Below are 16117 nucleotides of genomic sequence, written 5' to 3' on the forward strand. Positions count from 1 at the left end.
ACGTGCGACAGCTTGTTAACCAGGGTATTGTAGTAAAGTAAAGAGGTTTAATGTACTAACAAAAAAAAAACAACAGATTAGAAGAAAATATTGTCTGTCAATTCAATGCTTCGAATTACTCAATTACATATCCACTAGAGTGATGCAAAATTTGAAATTTTCGCTCCACAATACTTAAACGATTCCAAATCGGATCCTGACTAACCTCTCAAAATTTGAACCCATTTGGTGAGAAACTGAGATGGCAAAAACCATTTGAAGTTTGTATGGGAATTACTATGGTAAAACCAAGATTTTTGTTCATGTCTATCTAATAATTCACCATATCGATCTGCTTCAAAAGCTTTCAACTGTACTTGTAGGAAATATTCCCAGCTACAACTTTGCTGAAGACCACTTTTTGATTAAATGCAAGGATAGAAAGTTATTAATGGTTCAATGCACTGATGTCTTATGATCATGCTCAATCAACTGCTCAGCAGGCAACATTGGTGTTTCTGGGGCGTTGAATAGGACACAAAAATTATGGCTACTATGTCACACTGCAAAATACAGTGTTGCCTACAGAACAGCTGCTTGATCATGTCATAAGTTTACCAATCTCTTAAATAATTAATAACTATTTCCTGTCTCGTTTTACATAGAAACGATCTTGAGCAAAGTTGTAGCTGAGAAAATTTTCTATAAGAATAACTATCGAGCTGTTTTGAAGCTCAGTATGGAAAAAGACTAGAAGGCAATGAACAAAAAGTTGAGATTTCCCATAGTAATTTACATGTAAACTTAAAATGGTTTCTGCGAAGTCTGTTTCTAACCAAATGAGTTGTAACTTTGGGAGGCTAATCACGACCCGATATGAAACCATTTAAGCACTGTGGAGCGAAAAAGTCAAATTTTGCATCAGTCTAATATCCACACCAGTGATTGCACCTTTTCCGATTTTTGCTTGTTTTTCGAGGGAGATAAATCCGCACTAATTTCCGTTCCTGGTTCGATGTTGACTCCTTCCTCGATGCTTGGTGTGGTCGATCCCATGTCCACCATCTGTCACTGTATTGCGAGGTAATCCGGGATGAGGCTCGCATCATAAGTCGCTACATCATTGAATCAATGTAGAGATTAGTATGAGATGGTGTAATATGCGAAGTGTTATTGAACGTATTAATGCTTGTCATTCAGGGCTATTCTGCGAATCGAGAGACTCTCTGTCACTCGTAAGATGACAACAGTCAGAAGTGGGGTGACAATAGTCACCTAGTGTGAGGAGACTCTCCATTTGATTTGCACGGAGAGTCATCTTACTTGTTCAATTTGTTCATCGCAAGAGGCCCCGGTGCGATGAGTGGCATCCGGATCGGTCAATTGTAAGGTCTTGCTGAATTTAGAAAATTTGGCTTGCTACAGGGTGAGTTTCGGTGCACTCAGCGGTTCCCACTTGACGACCCAAATGGAATGGCTCTGACACTTTTGGTTAAAATTTGACAGATGGAAAGTTATCGATTAACCCTGCTATCCGAGCATGGTTATTTCTGACAGACAAGAAGTTAAATTTTGACGACCATGGCTCGAAAACCGGTCGATCGACAGCACGGGGATTTTCGAACATAAGAAATAACTTTGGAAATGTCACTTTTAACCATGGTTCACAGCCTTAGAAAGAGCATCGCAAGAGCCTATTGGCGTGCAGATAAACCAACTACACTGTGCAACACTGATTTTCAGATTCTAATCCAGCTCATCCAGAGATTATGAGTTCAGATTCCGCACTAGGTACTCGACGTGTCGATTATATGACCGTCGTTCATCATTCCGTCCGTTCGAGTTTGTTGTTCGCTTTAGTTGCAGAGGATTTCAAGGATGGCGGTGCCATTTTCTTTCTCCATCGATCAGGACAACGACTTCTTTTCTGCACATCTGGAAGGAATCAGAAATTCAAATAGACATCGAGTCTGAATCTTGTGAAGCGGTCGAGTTTGCCTGAACACCGTATAGGTTTAATAACTTCCTGTTTCTCTTTCACCTTGCGCTTCGAAAATGAAAATTTAAACATAATCATCAATGTTATTATAACTTTAGGGTTCCCAAACTGGTAAAGTTTTTGGCCTTTTTTTGAACATGCTGCATAACGTATGGCACAGCTAAATCATTCGGCCTAGATTAAGATGTGCAGAGTTGAATACCCCTTGCCCTTGAATACCCGAGTTTTCAAAGTGCTTTATTGTGTGTAATACTAATTATCCATCGTAAACATTTGTTAAAGAGGATTTACAATGTGCAAGTAATATATCTTTGTTTTAATTACATTCGTGGCACAAGAAATCACAGTTAAATATTTGTTTTCAAATTAATTATTTAATTCTGAAAAACGTGATATATGCGAATCACTTTTCGTGAAAAAACAGCGATGATATAAATGGAGTTTGATAAAAACGAACTATGATAAAACCAATAACTCACTGTATTGATTGTAATATTTTAATATTAGAATTGTGTCCATCAAGCATCTACATGAGTTCGTTTCGATTAAGTCGAATGTCTCGATTTTTCATATCTCGATGAATTTAAGTTCATGCACTGTCGAAAATTTGACATAAGAGCGAGGCAATATTTTCTAGTAATGAACACTGAATGTTCATTATTCATTATTCATGAACATTCATATGTTCATCAGTGCATGACCTCATATCCATCGGTGCACTCGTCCATGTGACCACTTTTTTTTTCTATATGTCGATTGTTATCTCTGCCCCTTCAAACGGACTAGTAGCCTAATATTGTTCTATATCTCGATCTCTCTATATCTCGAAAACCCCTTCAATATCGAGATATGGACAGTTGACTGTATGGAAAAATAAGATAAAGATAATGTTAAAGATAAAGATAGAGATAAAGATAAAGATAAAGATAGAGATAGGAGATAGGAGATAGGAGATAGGAGATAGGAGATAGGAGATAGGAGATAGGGGATAGGAGATAGGAGATAGGAGATAGGAGATATGAGATAGGAGATAGGAGATAGGAGATAGGAGATAGGAGATAGGAGATAGGAGATAGATATAGGAGGTAGAGATAAAAATAAAGATATTCCTTGTTATTACCATATTATCCTTCTCACAAAGAAACTATTCATGTGCCTAACCAGTAAGTCAAAAAAGTCATGTTATCGTAGCAGCTGATTGATTAAATTTACGACCAATACAAAAATGATCCCAGTGTTCTTTTAGGGATGAATGATCTTAAAGGTTAAAATCCCTCAAAAATAAATAATCAAATAACAAACATCCAGTGTTTTTTTTTTTCATATCATCCTTTTGCCACCTCTGCGATATCAGCTGATAGCTGCGGCCAGTGTAACAAGAATGATTTTTTTTTATCTAGTTCATTTGTAAGGCTCAATCGCGTTAGCTTTACGGAGCCGATAATTCATTGTTCTTTGTTTGTAACAAAATTCACTTCATTCTATGTCTAGTAGGAGTTGCGCCGAATACTCGCGGCTTACTCGAGGTTAGAGGGGTACATTGTCGAAGGATAGGAAAAGGGGAGGATCTTGGGGGTAAGGTTTCGTTGTCTCACGAGAGCGATGTCGCCAGTATGAAAGTGTGGTTCTAGATTCGTCTGGAGTTTGACAAGAATGATATCTTTGTTTGCCATATATGATTTATAGGTTCATTTACTTTTAGATTTGTCATGAAAAAACATAATATAAAAAAATTTAATTTTACATTCTGAGTGCTACCTTCGTAGTTGAACACAGTTTAAGCAGTTCTAATCGCAATAAAAATATTGATTTTACACAATCCAAGTAAATCGAGAACAGTGGATACGGTGATTGATGATTCCAACACACGCCTTCGTTATGCGGTATGTAGAAAAAAAAACAAAACAGTTTCATTTTCAAGACTTATCCACGACTCGCTAAAATATAAACAGTGCTTCAATAAGGATAATCTCCATGGCTTGGTACCCATCATAATCATTATTTTATTCTGTTTTGAGTTTCAAGCAATCATACACACTTAATTGCATTCTCGATGTTCGGTACTTTTATTAGCGGACTATACTCGGCAAAACTATTAAATTGCTACACATTCGGCTATTTTACCATGTTTATACCGAAAACAGTAACGTGAGTAACTGAAGACCAGTATTTTCTAATATTATTTACTGTGTTTTGCTATTTTCATTACTGATATGTTCTGTAAACTTAAATTCTCTCCTGTGGCCAATTATTTCAGTAATAGCTCTTACTGACGTCTCGCTACTTTTACTAAAAATTCATCACTTCATTACCGAACGTTTGTTAAAATTTACTGAACAAACTGTTATTTTTGATTTCACGTGGAACATCTGTCAAAAACTTCAAAAGCGCGCCATTTTGTATTGCTAATTTTGTCGTACGCAGTGAACATTGAACTGTTTTAGTTTTTCTAAAAGTTTTCACTGATCTTTGTCTAAAAAAGGGAATATGGACGGAATTTTCGAGCGGATCGAACAGTGCGATGTAGGAGCGAAGGAAATACTTTGTAAGTACATTTACTTTCATTATGTTTTCTCCGTAGAATACTGCGACGGTAGACGACAGCATAATCTGTTTTTTCTGCCGGCGATCGGTTCCCGGATACTTGGAAGGCTTAGGACACCACTTATCTTGGCACATACAAAACGGGGACTTTCAAAAGGATGCAATTTTTTATGATTGCACCTTCCAGAGGTGTCATATGCGGTACACAAACCAAAAATCCCTCAAGCGGCACATTAAAGAGAAGCATCCGTTGCTGTCGGAAGCTTCTTCCCCAAAATTTAAGGAACTGCGGGAACCTCCTCTCCTTGAAGAGGTCTATCTAAGACAACATGAAAGTAACACCGGGGGTAAAGCACAACCGTCCGAGGAAATGCTTTCTCTCGATGAAATTAAAAAAATAGCTTCGTTGAGCATTTGTCGCTTAGCTGGTGACGTTGGGCTTCCGCAAACCAAGGTTTTGGAAACTATCAAAATTTGCGAAAATGTTGTTTGGCAAGTAGCAGAATACTTGGAAAAGAAGGCTGTTATTTTCCTTGCATCAAAGGGCGTTGATATAAACAACGATGAGGCGCAACAGTTCTTCAATTCGTTCAGGAACATGGATCTGTTTGCGGATGTTAAAACGTGTCCTCTTCGAAAGTCGTTTCTTAAAAGTATGGCAGTGAATATACCAGAGCCAGAACCAAAATGTGTAGGTAAACGAACCGTAACGAGCCATGCACAAGATATGCCGTACGAAATGTATGTCAATGAGACATTTTCATACATCCCCATTATTGACACCCTCAAGCTTATTTTTCGAGACCCGCACAACCGACTTTTGCTGACTGAAACAGATCCTCTAAACACTAGAGAGGTTCTAGAGTACAGCTCTTTCAGGACAGGTTCTCTGTTCAATAGTAATGGTTATTTTAAAGAGCATCCAAATGTGATCCGTCTCTCTTTATACCAGGACGACGTAGAACTGGGTAATGCCTTCAGTTCTCGAGCAGGGAAAAACAAAATATCAAACGTATGCTTCAAAGTTCAAAACTTTCCAGAAAAATGGAATAGCTCACCCAGTACGATTTTTCCAACAATTTTTGTGTCGTCGAGTCTTGCAAAAAAACACGGTTATAACAAAATCTTAGAACCTTTAGTTGCTGATCTTAAAAAACTTGAACAAGGTGTAACTGTTTACTATGGTGAAGAAATATTCGTACTCCAAGCAACAGTTACGGTGTTCTGCGGAGATTCTTTGGCCATACATGACGTTTTTGGTTTACTCGGACCGAGTGCGAAATATTTTTGCAGAGTGTGTACGATTTCCCGGCCAGAGTTTCATGAGGTTCCAACAAGAGAGTGTCCTTTGCGAGACACTGCATGGTATGACGCTAACTTGAAAGCTGTTCAAGATGGTGAACAAAGTCCTTCCGAATGTGGTCTCAAAGCTTGTGGAAGTATTTTGAATGAGTTACAAAACTTCCACATAACAGAAAACTGGTCACTCGATGCTATGCATGACCTGGCCGAAGGCATCATTTCGTTGACGTTACAACTGGTGTTGAACCGCTATGTAAAGCAAAAGGTGTTATTCTTCACTAAATCATTTATTAATCATCGAATCTCCACATTCAATTTTGGTTATGTGGACCGCAAAAATCGACCTATGGCCAACATAACGGATGAAATGATATCTGCCCCGGGCGTACACAGAATGAAGCAGACGGCAACCCAAAACTTCGTGTTTCTCAGGGCTTTTCCATTTTTGTTTGGACACAAAGTACCAGAGGACTGCAAATATATGGTAATGATTGGGCATCTAATAAATATCACTAGAATCCTTCTTTCACCTGTCGTCTCAGCTGATATGCTAGCTTGGTTTGATGAGCATGTGCGCTTATACAATAGGCTATTTTTTGAAAATTTTAAAAAACGAATAAACAAAAGCCAGAATCTCCAACATTATTCGGAGCTTATTCGACGAAATGGAAGCGCTAAACAATTCAACTGTTTGCCATTTGAACAGAAAAACAAACCATTAAAAAACCAGGCTGCGACTTGTCGTAACTTTAAAAACATCTGCAAAAGTGTTGCCGAGCGACAATGTTTCCGTACCGTTATTGATCTACTTGAAAATCCATTCAGTGATAAGATCACGTTTAGACCTGGTCCAAGAATGCATAAAGATAACACGCTTAGCAAGTTTTATCTGGATGAAAAATATCAGTTCGTTTTCCGTCCTAAAAGTATAATAATCAATGGCATCGAATTTCGAAACAATACGGTAGTTGCTGTCAAGAACCACGACAATCTATTGTTTCCTAACTATGGCATCATCCGCGAAATCATGGAACTGGATGGCCGGATATACTTTCTGTTACGAGTTTGTGAAACTGTATGCTACCTATGATGAATTTGTACAAGCTTACGAAGTGCAAGTGAGTGGAGGAGACCGTTTCATCAGTATTGAAATCATTTTTCAACACACGACATTTTCATTTTGGAAGAAGTACGACAATTCCACCAAATATATATCGAGGCGCTTTTATAACCAAGACTATTGAAAATATCCTAAATACATTATGTTTTTAAATAGAATCTTCATCATAATTAAGGTTTGTACGCTTGAAAACATTGTCTATAGCATTGATAATAATGTTTCCTCTATCTCCGTGTAGTACGCTGATCCATGCACCACATTCATAACATATTTTCGTATCTGGAGCTATCCAATGAATCCGCTTATCAGCTACTAGAATCAGCTGACGTCTCCCGAGGTATCAATGAACCTATTTCCGATCACTAAAATTGAATAATGGTACAATGTTTTATTAGGTAAGCTTATGTGGAATGAAATACATACACTCGAAAGTTCAGCACACAGCAGCAAAAAGTCGACTAACGATTAGCCAACACCATTTCCCGCAATAACTTTCTTCAATTTTCCCAGCGAAGTTCTTAAATAAATGCAAAACATAACAAAAACAACGCTGTTCACTTTTTAGATTGCTTTGATCAAGGTTCCTATTTTTGAGCTAAGAAACTTATTATAGAAGCTTATACAGTTTCAAGATAAACAAGGAGGACCCAACTTTTCCGTGTTCAAAAATTTGTTAATGTGACACCACTGGATGCATCAAGGGCCAAACCAAGGTGACTACATATAGGTGTTCTAATGTGTCAAATTCATGATTCAGCCATGTTGGATTTTTGTATGGGACAGCGACCGAGTTTGTTTACAATTTGCTCTAAAACTGCACTTTCCCTTCCCCCCCCCCCGCGACCTCCACGCCTATATAGTGACAAAGCTGTATCACCATGTATGTACCCACCATGGGCCAAACCGTAAAAAATAGAAAATTGCAGTTGCTGATATTTTGATTAGTGTTTATTTGATCAAACATTTTTCTAACGTCATTTACATCAAGGTGAGTACATATAGGTGTTCTAATGTCAAAGATTGTTGGAGGAGCAACCGAGTTTGTTTACAATGTGCAACAACAGAAGGATTTTCGAACATTCTCATTTATTCTCATTCATAAGTGCTGGTCAGTTTTTTTTAATTAGGTTGATTTGTTTTTTCATTTTCAGTGGATGAAGGCATAGACGACTTACAAACTTTCATGGAGCTAGATAACAACGATTTTGCACGCCTTAAGCTGCGTACCAAGGTTATCAAACTAATTCAACGCATACAGAAGGAGCTTTACGACGACACGGTTATTGAAGAAAGACTTGAGGAATATCACGAAGGAGATGACCATCAGGAAAAATATAAAGATATGACAACAGAGGAAACTGAGTCTCACGAAGAGGACACATTGGAAGGTTTTAACGAATACCGGGGAATGATTCTGGAAACGGTAAGTAAGAGTAAATTACGTTTTCATCAGCATGTAGATCTTGCTCCAAGCATTTAGGGTTTCTTTTCCGAAGTAGATGACACACAGGAAAGAATATTGTTTACCCCTTGCATGAAATAATATCGATGCTGATAAAGACGTATTTCGCTGTAATTTTAAGTAATGAAAACAAATGTGCAATGAACGTTTGATTTTTAGGTCATCGACATAAATCTAATTTTCAAACGCACTCCGAACGGTAAAGCAATAATGGAACTACTCAATGAAGGGCAGAAACCAAGTGACAATTGCATGAGTGCAATAAAACGGATTCTCTGCGACTATCTTAAATCGGTGTATGGATTGTAAGTATGAATGTATTTAATTTTGTGATCATTTCTAAAATGTAACGATTCTTATTACTAGCCGCCCGTCTGCTTATCACAAAAACCTCCTGGCACAAAGTCTCGTGCATACATACCCGGCATTGTCGTCGTCAACTCCGGATGTACCGCAGGCATTATGGTTTCATCCCAACGGTCGGGGTAAACACCGCCACAGTGGACGTTTGCATTATCATATGGAGTATTTGGCAAGGACATCAGGAGATCGCGTAATAAATCGACGTAAATTACAAGCTGAGGAGATCAACGTTGGAGGAGAGGTTGATGTCGGTCCAGCCAATCCGGAACAAGAGGTTGATATGGAAGCAGTGGTCAGTAGTAGATGTTTTGTGTATTAGTTTATATCCATAATTGTATTTTATTTACATTATAGACGCGAGAATTTAAGTTTCTATGTCCTGGACCAAACACCAAACTACGTGCTGAAGAGCTTTGGCATCTTACTTTCAATGAACGGGAAGATTTGCGCCAAAAACGAACATTCTACACGTATCTTGAGATCTATCCTGTTGCAACTGCCTTCAATGGGTCCATGGTAAGCATCTGTTATTGATTGCGAGTGTCGTTACAGTTTTACACTCTCAGCAGATTTTTCTACCAAGTAGACAAAAAGGGTTCCTGAGCAAAGTACGTTAGCAAAATGAAATCAAATCTTTGTTTGCTGTTCCTATTTTAATCAAAACTATTTTGATTTTAATTTTCGCGACAAAGGTCTGATATAATTTAAAGCTTTCATTATGCAGTCAAGAGTTTTTTTTTATTGAAGCAACTTAACACAACGCAGCGCAACCGGATCTAATGTGGGTGGTCCTTTTCAGTGTGAGAAGCATGGATGCTAACCATTTATGCCCAGCCCGTTGATTTAATAGAAAGCAAATTAACGAATCAGTTTTTTGACTTGATATCCTTTTTAACTCGGTAGCCTCTTCAATATTGTGTTGGGAAGAGCCCACACTTATGATATTTGTATACGTAATTACAAATTTACTCTTTTATCATAGATTTCTTTGGAATTTCACATGATGTACCCGAATGCTCCGGATTTCCAAGAAAAACTCGAATATCTGCAACCAAAATTGTTGTCACGCTATCGCGATCTTTTCAAACATGTGAAAGACGGTGAGTTAAAATGTTTAGAATCTGATAACAATTATTCTACTGCTGACCTGTTGCCTTTTTAAGATTTCATTCGAATGCTCATAATAATACGGCAGAAGAGCCCGATTCGTGGAGCCAAAAGGACCCGGGACGCAGATCCAGCAAAGGACAATACTGTAAAAGGAATCGTAGAATGGATTAAGGTGTGTGCTGTTGTGTCAGTTATGGCTACTGGGAAAATAAATTGTTACATGTTTTTGTTATGTTTATGGTTACAGCCTGAAGACCCGTATCCCGATACGAATGAAGTGCCAATGCTTTATGTAAAAGGAAATTTTCTGGAGAGTGGATCAAGTGCAGCTGTTACATGGAAGCGGAATAACATTTTGATGGAATCGGATCTGAAGCACTGCTTCCGTGTGCTATGTGAATCAATGGTAGTATTCAACTCTGCATGCCATCCAACGGATAAACAGTTCTACACATTCATCTCGAATGTTTTGCTTGGAATTGGTCAACTAACCACAACTGGAGAGCGACTTATGCAAAGCATCGAATAATTAACCTGTATTTGCTTTCATTTCGTTTGTTTGCCATGATAAAAATGCTTGTATTTTTTTTTTTTTGTTTATTAATTTATTTGATAAGGCTCAACCGAATTAACTTTACAGAGCCGAGGATTCTTGGTCACTATACAATACATCTTAAAACTATAGTCAAAAGGTACAACACAATAAACACTTTATCTTCCGCTATCCAAAAAGCCTCCTCCATCAGAACTGGAGCCGCTTCCAGTAGTTTCATTGTATGGCAAATTGTTGTATGCCAACGAGGGTCAGAGCGCGTCCATTGCAGCAATGGACACAAAACGTGGTCAGCACTCACACACTCATCACGATACGGTTGCTTTCCAAAGTCGACGACGCATCGACCGAAAGAACTGCTGATGAAGAACAATTAGGAGGACCACACAATGGTTGCTGTCGAGAAAACAGACGATCGCGTAGCACACATCGAGAGTGGCCTGCTTTTGTCGACAGCCGAGTGAACACTGAATGCTTGTATTTGTTATCCTTAAAATTCTGCATCTGAATGATTATTTTCGCGGAATATCAATAACATTTATATTATTTTTTGCAGCACATTTTTCTTTAAACCATAGAGAGACGAACCAGCCTATGTAATCATTCTATAAAATAATAAATAAAACTTCACTATAAAAGAAACTCACGTCTATCCTTTCCCATATATGTCTATATAGGAATCCCCCAAATAGTGTGGAGGGTGGTGAAGTCCACCTACAGCGATTTCTTGGTTGTTTTACTGCCAATTGAACTGATAATGTGTAGATGAATAGTTTTTAATTCCTCATTATTATAAATTCAGTTAAATTGGGTGGAGGACAGCTGAGAAATAGCGGTGGGTGGACTACACCACCCACTACGCTATTAAAAAAATTTCCGAAAAAAAAACTGCTTTTCAGTAAATAATTTAAGGAACAAAAAATATTCTTTAATTACTGAACTTCGTCAAAAAAAAATACTGAGTTACTCAGCTATCGATCAATGCAATTTATATATTTTTGCTGAACAATTTTCAAAAATGTACTGAGTTGTCCTCACGCTAATACAGTCTATTCGGTTAGATTTGACAGCTCGCAAGAGTGTCATGATCTATATTTTTGCCGAAAGTTTTTCAAAAAATTACTGAGTTGTTGTCACGCAAAAACAATCCTTTCGGTTTTTTTTGACAGCTCGCAAAAGTGCCTTGACTACCGATTGCTCAGCATCTGTTGAAATTACCGAAACGATCGCCGAGCGCTCAGCTGTTCTAATCTCGTCAAAAACTATACTGAGTTCGGTAAAAATAAGTTAGTGTGTACACACTTAAATTTTTTCGCCGAGATTCCAACAGCCGAGTAATTCTGCAATTTATTTTGCTGAGATTCAGTCAAACAATTGCCGAGACTCAGCTAACAAATAAAATTTTGCTGAGATATCAGCTAACAAACAGATATTTTGCAGTGATATCAGCAAAAGTGAATGCCGAAGTAATCGGCTGTTGGAGATTTTACCGAGCTAGATTAAGTGTGTAAAGTTTTAAAAACAATTTGAGTTATGAGGCCATTTTGGCGCCAAAGTGGGTTGCCTGAAATTTGAAAATTGCTTGTCTATACTATCAACCGACATACAGTCAGTCAATGGCATCGATGATCTCTCATGCAAAATTAAATGTCACCCATCTCCAAGGCCACACCAGAAAACTTTTCATCATTCACACTAATCTATTTGGATCACCCCTAATGATGAAACGAAACCTTGTCGCGTGCGCTATCGTTTAATCAGGGTGGCCAGACCTACCGATTTATCGGTAGTCCTATCGATTTTCGGGATCCCTACCGATTCACAGACGAAAGGTTAAAAACTACCGATTTTTCACTTTTCTTACCGAGAATCACAGATTTTTAGTAATCTTGACAAATGTTCAATAACTTCCAATGTTTTGTTTTCCGTGTAGTCATAATTAGAAATATTGATTTCGGCACGTTTAATACCATTGACAGACATACAAAGCAGTACCGTTGTACCATAGAGGTAACTCTAAGACTAGTAGGTCCCGAAGAAACGTGCTCAACTTTTTTGCTCAGCTCTGGTACTATCTTCGGTCCCAAGCTAATCGATTCACCCCTCGAAACATAGGAAAATCCACGAACCCCTCATTTTATCTGTAAAACTTTCATAACGAATCAAAACAAACATAGTGTAGTGCTGAAATTTCGACTAGAATGGGATACGTTAATCGATTTGCTTGGGACCAATAGGCTAGTCAAGTAGTGAGCCAATTTAAAATCGTTAGTTTTGTATTGATTGTTGATAAGAGTCTCCTCTTCCTCTTAGGTTTAAAGCAGAAGAACTGAAGGACAGTGTATTGTTCTGAAGCAGAGTATCCCCCCCCCCCCGCTCACAAAGGTTTCAAGTTTCGGGAAAGCCTTCTTGAGACGGCCTACCGATAACTACCGATACAAGTTTTGAGAAGCTACCGATAATGAAAAAAATAATCTGGCCACCCTGCGTCTAATACAAACGCATTCTCTCTATCTAATAAAGTGCGCAGTTTTCTAAACTAATTCATTGGCCTTCCTTCTGCAATGGAAGGCGGTGAAAATTTCGCAAAAATCAGCAAAATATTGCACCAACCACCGTTTTGTTTTGCTACATCATCGTAGAGAGGTAGGTAGATGAATGACATTTGCATTCTGGTTTATAACCGTCCACGACTGGTAGGGTGAGACCCCTATACCATCACCATTGCATCCAACCCCCTCCCACGACATTTATGATTCTTCAGACAGCAAACCGAAGTAACGCGACGAGACAGCGGGAACAGGTTTTCCCACTAATGCAGAAGCTGTAACGGATCGGGTGTGTAGACCCAGAAGTTTTATGAGAAGAGCAATTTTGGCAGGCGCGCAAAAAGGAAATTGTGCCATCCTCTTCAGAGCAGCGAACTTCGCCGAGGTTCAGCTCGTTTTCGGAAATTTAATTAGTTCAAGGTAAACCACTAACCATCATCGTCCATTGTCAGTCTGTGGCCGTTGTATAGTAGTTGTCACCGATGTTGTCAAATTTGGCGAAACAAATTGGTACGTTTGTGGTTCAACCGCTTTGCTGTTTTCTTGTGCGCAGGTTCTGCCTTGTTGAAAGTTTGTTCTTTCCTAATCTTCTGTGCGGCGCGCGGTGGAGGGAATTACAGTTGTTTGACACATTCTTGTTGACGCTCTACGGAGATTTTCAACGATTGATTACGCTTTCGATTAATACTTATAGTTAGCTTCAGCATATTGAAATGGGTACCATTAGAAAGTAGATTTAATTTACTTTATTTTTCAATCACTATAGTTATGAATACAGTCACATACGAACGCTGTTAGAAGTCGAACACGTGATGACGAAATCAAAAATAATTTTATTCGACTTGTTATCATAGAGATTTTTCGATAAATATTTGCTTTTTTTTATATTCTCCAAACATTGTCTAAAGTAAAGCCCAATTGGAATTAACAGCCACACAGATACTAAGAACTATACTTGAGATGTAGAGGCGAAGAACCAATTGGATTGGGTGAGCGGTGAGCAGTTTAATGATTTGGTGACGTGACTGGTGGTAGAATGTGCCCTCGGGGCTTATACATACCTTCAAATCGAGGGCAGCTCGATGAAAACTTGTCGTAGGCATACGAAAGCTGTTTGACAACAATGAGTTCGAGAATCTTCAACGTATTAATAGGTATAATACAAAGATTTACTTACAATGTCAATGCGATAGCTGTCATGCGAATGAGGATGAAGTAATTGAGATCCAAGTACCGTGAGGTACTTATTCACCACTCGACGGCTATGTAATGCTCAAAAATTGAATTACCTATGTACGTTTGACCGACTAATTTACTCATCTCAAGCATGCGGATCATGTTTAGGCATCTTCACTGTTATTTCACTGATCAACATCGGTAAGGATAGCTTTTGTTTGCATCCACATGAATGGTGAATGGAGACCCAATCTCGGTCGAGGGTCCCATTTACCGCTCACTCTAAAAATAAACATAAAATAGACATTATGACCTGAGCGCGAACTAAAAAGATTTTGAAGATTAGATTAATCGTGTTTTTATTAGGGTTTTTGATCTAATTTCCGTCCTACTAAGCACAACCCGCGCTTTACCTCTCTTTTCTGAACGAGTTTAAACAAAAAATGGAATATTTCTGTCAAAAATGACTTGCAAATTTATTCACCTTTCCATACGTACCGTTGGGTTTGATAAAGAGTCACAAATTGATGAGATATTGTCTAAAATCTAACACTGCTTCTTGATTCTAAATTCGTTCTACGAGTTTCAATTCCGTCCTAACGCATTGAAACGCCATTAGATTTTCTTCGTCCTACGGATAAACGTAGAAAAAGGGGATGTGCTAGGAGCGCTTCTTTTGTTTTGAGAACAATGAGCGTAAATATTCATAAAATGCACTCTAACAGGGTTTATGTTGTAGCTAATGAACTAGCGCATCGGAACAAACCTATTATTGATTTGTGCACGGTGAAATAATTGATATTATTGATCTCTTCTGATCGATAGAACGGAAATGGGCGATTACGACGAAGTAGCGCTCTACCCTACTTCATGCACAAATTTAACGATTTACCAAGTTGGACATGCTTAACGTCAAATATAAGACCTTAAGTGGTCATATTAAACGATCGATGATGAGATAAAAGTATAGAGTTGATAGTTCCGTTCAGTACGGAAGTGTGAAAATTGTATGTATAGAAAGTAGAAAGCGAGCAAAAGACAATTTTGATGAAGGTACGAATCGGATCATCCCCTTTACCAAACTCATCCGTTGATGAGGAATGGTGAAGGGTGTTGTAAAATTTCAAAATAGCGTCTTTGAAATGATTCAAAAAATTCTAGCAAGGAAACGGCGTTTCTGATCGAAATCAAAAAAAAGTTTTTAATTTATTTCAAGTTAAAATTTAAAAAGCAAATCATGTTTTCATTGCATAAATAGTTGTGAGCGAAAAAAAAGGAACAGATATGTTGGTGTTCATATTTTCGCTCATAGAATAGGAATTGTGCCCGTTTAAAAGTTGATGCACTACACTGCCGTTAGGTGCTAAAGGGTGTTCCACATCAAATTGCATCACGGAAAAAACGCTGTAGAAAATTACCCGTTGAATATTTTCTATTGAAAATTTTGGTAGAAGTAGTTTAGAGTGTATTGTTTACACTGTATTTTTATCGCTGTCAGTTTTTCGAAAGTCGGAAAAAATGGCGTCACCCAAATAGCAACGTCGCGAATTGATTTTGCGCAAGCACCTGGAAAATCCTCAACTCTCTCATCGGGACTTCGAAAAAAAAACTCGGAATCCTGCAGTCAACGGTGAGTCGTGTGATTAAACGTTACTACGAAACTCTGAGCATCGAACGGAAGGAGAAATGCGGTCAGAATGGATGTTTTATTAGAAATCAGGATCACAAGCGTGTCGTGGAAGCGTTTAAGCGGAATCCGAATGCTTCGGTCAGGGATGTGGCCAAAAAGTTGAATCTGTCCAAGTCTTTCGTTCAGAAAGCCAAGGACCGGGAGGGACTGTATACGTGTGCCCAGCACAAGTTTGATGTTCCGGAGGAAGTAAGGAAGCAGAAACTTTCAAAGTTTGCCAAGAAATACATGATTTGGCAAGCGATCTGCTCTTGTGGTAAACGGAGTGCG

The 16117-nt window shown here is 38.3% G+C and overlaps 1 protein-coding gene across 1 annotated transcript; it reads left to right on the plus strand.

Annotated features, from left to right (window-relative positions):
- The first annotated feature begins 4465 nt into the window (after nt 1-4465).
- LOC135705098 (uncharacterized) lies at nt 4466-10408 on the plus strand. The gene is made up of 8 exons (XM_065226673.1): nt 4466-4523; nt 8096-8367; nt 8566-8711; nt 8773-9061; nt 9124-9285; nt 9752-9869; nt 9933-10051; nt 10127-10408. Exons 1-8 carry the CDS (start codon nt 4466-4468, stop codon nt 10406-10408), a joined length of 1446 nt encoding a protein of 481 aa, XP_065082745.1.
- The last annotated feature ends 5709 nt before the right edge of the window (nt 10409-16117 follow it).

The sequence above is a fragment of the Ochlerotatus camptorhynchus genome, unplaced genomic scaffold (assembly GCF_037179485.1).
Source record: "Ochlerotatus camptorhynchus isolate MF236.1 unplaced genomic scaffold, CSIRO-AGI_Acam_v1.1 ptg000257l, whole genome shotgun sequence".
NCBI classification, from domain to species: domain Eukaryota; kingdom Metazoa; phylum Arthropoda; class Insecta; order Diptera; family Culicidae; genus Ochlerotatus; species Ochlerotatus camptorhynchus.